Source organism: Egretta garzetta, unplaced genomic scaffold (genome assembly GCF_000687185.1).
Source record: "Egretta garzetta isolate BGI_Z169 unplaced genomic scaffold, ASM68718v1 scaffold402, whole genome shotgun sequence".
Classification (NCBI taxonomy): domain Eukaryota; kingdom Metazoa; phylum Chordata; class Aves; order Pelecaniformes; family Ardeidae; genus Egretta; species Egretta garzetta.
In genome coordinates this window covers 623617-629884 of record NW_009258823.1, presented here as the reverse complement: position 1 = coordinate 629884, position 6268 = coordinate 623617, and the positions used below count along the sequence as shown (strand labels likewise).

Here is a 6268-nt window from a genome sequence, read left to right as displayed (position 1 = left end):
CCCCGCCTCCCCACCGGCCTCCGGGCCACAGCGGAGCGGGCTGGGCCTGGCCGGGCCCGGGCGGAGCGGAGCAGGAACGGGAAGGCCCCGTCTTGTCTCTCCCCTTGCAGCGAGAACGAGGAGCTGGAGGAGATCGCCTCGGCCGACCTGAAGTACCTGCTGCTGCCCGCCCTGCTGGGGGCCATGACGCTGAAGCAGGTGGACCTGAGCAGGAGGCTGGAGCACCTGGAGAGCGCTCGGGCCCACTTCTGGCGCTTCCTCAAGCTCTGCGGGAGCTACGGGCTGGGCAGCTTCCAGCTGCCCCCCGCCAGCCCCCCGGCAGAGGAGGGTGCCGAGAGCCCGTCCCTGGGGGGCCCCGCTGCTGCCCAGCCCAGTCTGGTGGCCATGGCATCGAGTAGGCAAGCCAAAATTGAAAGGTAGGCTCTTGCTTTGCAGCCTTCAAAGGCTCCTGTGATGAGTTCTTTAATCACCGCTAACAGTGTAAAGCCACCCGCGTTGGAAGTTCCCTACCAGTGTGCTTTTTAGGTCTGTAAAAAGGAGGTGGTTGATGCCTCTTTGCTATGCTTTAGTTGGGGATTTTGACAATCAAGCTGTTGCTTTTTGTGGAAGCACTGAAAGGCCCAAACGGAGCTCAGGAGCTGTTTAAATTACATGAATACAGAAATATGATTTATCTTCTAGGGAGTTACTGAACCGAGATGGGTTTGGGATACTAGAATACATCGGGGCCTTTAGGGCCAGCGCAGCAAAGCCTCTTCAGCATGGGCTGCTTGTCACCAGTCTCAGAGCCGCCCATCACCTCCCGAGTGCGAGTGAGTTTTGTGGGTGCGGCACGTAGGGCTTTGGTCTGCTGAAGAGAAGCAGGAGCTGCCTGCTCTGTGAGTTCTGTCGCGAGCAGGTTAGCACTTGATCAGGGTGAGACGTTGCGATTATATTTGCTTTCAGTAAAGCGCGCAGACTGCACAACCAAAACTTGCCGAAGGCGGCTGGCTCCAAACCTCTCATCCGAGCTGCCTTTAGCTTTGCTCTCTGAAGGAGCATGCGCTGTGGCATCCCGGGGAGCAGGCTGGGATTGCAGCGGCCAACTGAAGAGAATTTACCCCATCATGGAGTGTAAAGACAAATGGGAACAGAGTGGTTTGCCTTGCTTCCCTGCAGGACAGGGCTGGGCAGTCAGGATCTTAGCCGGTTAAGATGTGATTTTGGGGGTTCTCTGTGGAGCACTCGTGGGTGGGTTTGTTTTTTAGAACGCCTCTTGTGTGCTCCTTGTCATTTCAGCTCCTGTAGGTTTTTAATCCTTGGTTCTTCAGGTGGTGCTGTAACTGAAGGAAGCAGGACACAAGGATTAGCCTGGAAGTATATTATATAGGTAGTTCCCCCGCTTTAATAACTAATTCCTGAAAAGGTCAAAAAATCCAGAAAGGCAAAATTATATTAAAAACCAACCCGCACACACAAAACCACCCAAGACAGAAGTCGTAAAGGTGTTTTAATCTCCCATATAAGCGGCTTCTTGGTAACTTTGTGTCATATAGAAGCAACTCAAAATAGCCATTACATTGGTTTTGTCGGTGAAGGAGCTGACGAGTTCAAGTCCTGTTTTCTCCAGGAGATTAATGTTGCCAGGCTTGCCTAATTTTACCGGGAGGCTTAATTTTCAAGGATTTCTCAACTTTTAGGAGAAGGGAAAAAAAAGTAATTGAGAGAGGCGCCTCTAAATTTAAACTGTTGTCTTAAAGCTGCTTTTAACAGACAGGCGATACTTGAATTACAGCAGTAAACCATCACAAACCTCCCCTTTTGTATACAATTTTCTCTTTAAATACATGAAATCGTATTAAACCTCTTACAAAGAGTAGTAAAGTTCCTATGTAATGTCTAAATTTGAGCTGACAGATGGAAATGATGGGGAAGATGGGAGGAAAAGATTTTGGTGCTGCATGTACGTGTATAACTCTGCATTTCCAAAGCCTTTTTTAGGCAGATCGGAACTCTTCTGATTTCTGTAGCTTTAGTTTGTCAGAAACCTTGCGTTGTCAGTCAGATGAGGTGGGGAGATGGGTCCCCATGCTTGGCATTTTGCCTATTGCTTATGCATCGTTAGAGGTCATCAGTAAACGACAAGCAGTATGATCTGGTGCTGCCAGCGCTCCTCCGCTTCGTAACGGGTACCTGCCCCTAAGTCACTGCTTTACCTCTACGGGACTCTTACTCAGTTGTTGAACGCGTGGGTCCTCCTCACACAGGGAAGTTTGTCAAAGGCATGAGGAGCTTTATGAATGCCTGGGATTTGCGTCCCTTGACGAGCGCTGGTCAGCAACTGTCACCTCTGTGGAAAGCAGTTAAAAGGATTGGGACAGGAGGTAGCTCTCTAACGACATTTGATTGAATCCCAAGAAAGAGGAAATAGTTTCTTTTAGAAAAGACTGAATCTGGGCTGTGTCAGAGAACAGTTACTTAATTTTGTTCTCTTTGAGGCAGATATAAGCAGAAGAAGGAACTGGAGAACAGGTTGGCCTCTATGAGAACCTTTGTGGAGAGCGGGCAAGCAGATGAGGATCAGATGCGGGAATTTTACATACTACAAATCCAGAAGTGGATCAGCACCAGCCTTGAGGAAATTGAGAGTATTGACCAAGAAATGGTCATCCTGAGGAGCAGAGGTACAGCGAAACAGGTATGAGATCTCTCTCGCACTGGTCCTGTGGACTGTGGATAGTTAGAGCTGATGACAGACACTGTTGCAGGTAAAAGAACCTCAGAGGAATTCAGTAGCAGAGTTTCATGAGTTTTATTCTGTGAATTCTTGATTGAAATTGAGCTCGATCACAGCAACTGGCAGATGGGGTTTGGTGTAATTCTGAATGGGCAGTGGTCTGATTTTTGGATCTGCACTGTCCAGCGCTACCACGCGTTCTAGACAGTCGTGGCTTGTGAAATGCTGGAGCGTTGAGTATCGGAGCTGAACCGGTCTGCGTGCAGAGGCTTTTCTCCACTTTGCTGGGTTCTGCCAGACCTTTCACTCTAAAGAACCAAGTACATTTGTAAATTAAAAGAAGACCCTTGTAATTTCTTTCAAACCTACGCTTCTGGCCTACAAAGTGTCCAGGCGTTACAGGAAGAAACGCCCATTCTGAATGCTGAAAGCTTCTCATAGACCTGCACTTCCTGGGTAGAGCAGTGCTTCTGGGCTTTATGTTACTCATCTAAAGTGTCTGTCTAGAAATAAAAAACCATAATGTGCTGACAAAACCATGGTCCAGCTTTGTCAGCACAGCTGGTTTGTGCCCTGAGTGATATTATCGGGAACGATGAGCTCTACTTGCTTCAGAATGTACTGCATTTGATCCCTGGGAGAAAAAAAGCTATATTTCATGCTTTGATCTGAGCTGATCTGGTTTAGCTCTGTCAGCTGTCTGCTTTGATCAGAGCGGGTGTAACAAAGGCACAAAGAGAAGTGATTTGTGGAAGCTCACAGATGGAGTTCACAATTTAAACTGGATTAGGGCTTGAATTGTCCATCTTGGGATGTTGCTCTTGACAGCAGAGGCATTTCTCTTCTACAAGACCTCGAATAACTTGTTGGGGGTGGGAAGCAGAGAAGGGGATTCTCATCTACACGATTACCTTGTGACTGTCATTTGCATCTTCAGGCTTCAGCACCACCACACGGTACTTCTCGGCAAGTCAGAGCTCCGCTGAAACCTTTCATTCTTACCCGGGATGCTGCTCAGGCTAAGTATGTTGTTTCCCAATTAATTTAGACACGGTACGAGGCAGCGCTCTGTTCTCGCGTCAAGCCTGAGATACTCTTTCAAATGCAGAAAACCTTCAGGCAGCGCGTTGCATCAAGACTGCACGTGTTGTGCATCTGGGCAGCGGGTGGGGGGAACATCTAATGCATTTTTGAACTTTCTCCGATTTATTCTGTTACCAGCAAGCTGCAGTGTCTTAGCTAATGCTCTTTCCTCCTGTTGGGATGGCAGAAGGAGGAGATTGTATTAAGCAAATATTACTGTGTTAGTTTATAGGCCACGTGCTTGCTGTTTGGTAAGCTGGGGAGAGGCAAGGCTTATCTGCCCCTCTAACCTCTGTGTGATACAACAGGATTGTTCTTCACTGTTAAAATAAAGAGCCCAGCAGTGAAAAGCACATGTGGTCTCTTAATCTAATGTAAACTCTGGAAGATTTCAGTGAATTCCAATAAGTGATCTTAGGGGCTGGGAAGAAGTGATGCCTACCAGAGAATCATTGGTCACAAGAATACAGTTTTTAACTGGAAGGCTTTCCCTAGGGTATTGAGATCTTAACTCTTTGTGGCACCGGGAGATTCTTGCAAGGCCAAAGCACAAAATGGGATAGACACCAGATTTTGATGTTACGTGTCCTGAGCCTTTCGTGTATCTACTTAGCCAAGCCGTGCGTAACTCAGTTCCCAAGGGCCTCCTTGGCAAGCTGTGCTAGCAGAGTGTTCTCCTCAGGGCTGGAGAGGCGAGTCAAGGTCTTTGGGACCAGAGCAGTCCTCATCTCTCTAAACTAGCAGGATGAACTCGTTAAATGCTGTTAGGGCCAGGTTACTGGCAGGTCTGCCGCTGAAGGCCCGGGCTGTAGAAATACGTTTGTTCTCAAGCCCTCCTTGATAACGTGCCTTACATCATTAGTACAGACTGGATTACGGAGTAGTTCTGTGCATGGCTGTTTGTGGTTCCGCTCATTCCTAGCGATGTAAAGCGCCTTCCTGCACTGTCTCTCTCTTCCTGTAGAGTGTTTGGTGCTGGATATCCCGGCCTGCCGACGATGACAGTGGATGACTGGTATGAGCAGCGCAGAAGGCAAGGCGTCGTGTCTGGTCAGAGCGCGCCTCAGAGAATGCCAGGTACGGGGTGGCAAAGCGAAGGTGGGAATAGAGAATTCGGGAAGCCTCTTGAGGGGGAGGGTGAACGGGGACGTGTTCAGGGTGTAAACCAGCCACTGACTGAGGAAGAGTAAGAACAGACTTCATTAGGCTGTGAGAATAACTGGACTGCCAGACTGCGCTTCGGTGATTCCCGCTTTCTGTCTAGACCAGCTCCTGGCAGGGCTTCTGTTTTGAGAACTCGACGAGTCATCTTCCCAGTCTTACTGCTCCTCACTCCTGTTCTTGACCAGGTATAACTGATGAAGAGTTGCAGAAGCAGCAGCAGGAGAAAGAGGAGGAGGAGGATGATGAGGAAGCTCTTCAGAAAGCTCGGAACTGGGATGACTGGAAGGATACACACCCACGGGGCTATGGCAACCGGCAGAATGTGGGCTGATGCCCTTGCTGCAGAGGGAGCAGGGCCTGGAAATCCTGTAAGAATTGCCTGTGTCCTGGAGATATAGGAATAAATACACTGTACATATGCGGAGGTATCCGTGGCTTCTCTGGGAGGCACCAGAGTCAGAGGAGTAAACATGGCAGTTTGCTTTGGTTTACCTTAGATGTCAGACTGAGTGCGCTGGTTATGTACAGTGATGCCACGGAGCTGCTGTCGGGTGGAGGAGCTCTTTCCGAGGGGGCCGACTGCCTCTGTTCTCCCGGTCAGAGGAAGTCCTTGGAAGAGAAGTACATGAATTTGGAAACTGCTCTTTGTATTGTGGGTGGATGTATTTATTTTTTCCCTCTATATTTTAAGCAAAATAAACTCTCTTGTGCTGCCTAGTTTTTGCTGTGAAAACCCCTTGCTCTCTGTGCTAGCCAGGCTCTTCCAGAGCAGCCTCTGAGGCTGGTTTCCAGCAACCGGGGAAGTTGGGGATGGCAAACAGGCAATGTCAGATGAACGTTTTTTTCGGCCAGGGGTTCTGAACACACCAGCTTGCAGCGCAGCGTTCACTTCGGCAGGGAGGTCTGTATGCAGCCGGGTGTTGGGGGCCTTTCCGCAGGCTCATCCCGCTTTTCGTGACTGAAGTGTTTGGCATTTTTCTTTTTTGTGTTAAGTAGATCGGGTGTTTCGAGGGCAATGTCTTGAAGTGCTGATACTACACATTCTACAAATGCCTTAATAGAAAAGTTTGTCCTTTTGCTTAGCGTCACGTGGGGTCTGCGTGCCTATAGCGTCCCTGACGTAATGCGCAACACGGGCGTACGCCGCACCCTCTCGTGGAGCCCGCAGGGGCCAACACTGAGACAAACGGTGCCGTATTTGAAAGCACGGCAGCGCCCTGGTTGTCAGCATGCTTTGAAATCTACTTACAGAATAACCCTGAGGGGGGTGAAAACCTTTTCTGGATTCCTCTGAAGCTGGTTTAA

The 6268-nt window shown here is 49.2% G+C and overlaps 1 protein-coding gene across 1 annotated transcript in view; it reads left to right on the top strand.

Annotated features, from left to right (window-relative positions):
- IGBP1 (immunoglobulin binding protein 1) overlaps positions 1-5383 on the top strand; it is a 34226-nt gene extending 28843 nt beyond the window's left edge. The window contains exons 2-6 of the mRNA XM_035889388.1: positions 108-416; positions 2482-2677; positions 3654-3739; positions 4764-4876; positions 5149-5383. Of these exons, the coding sequence (XP_035745281.1) occupies positions 108-416; positions 2482-2677; positions 3654-3739; positions 4764-4876; positions 5149-5294 (850 nt within the window). The 3' untranslated portion in view covers positions 5295-5383. The remainder of the gene's footprint in view (positions 1-107; positions 417-2481; positions 2678-3653; positions 3740-4763; positions 4877-5148) is intronic.
- The last annotated feature ends 885 nt before the right edge of the window (positions 5384-6268 follow it).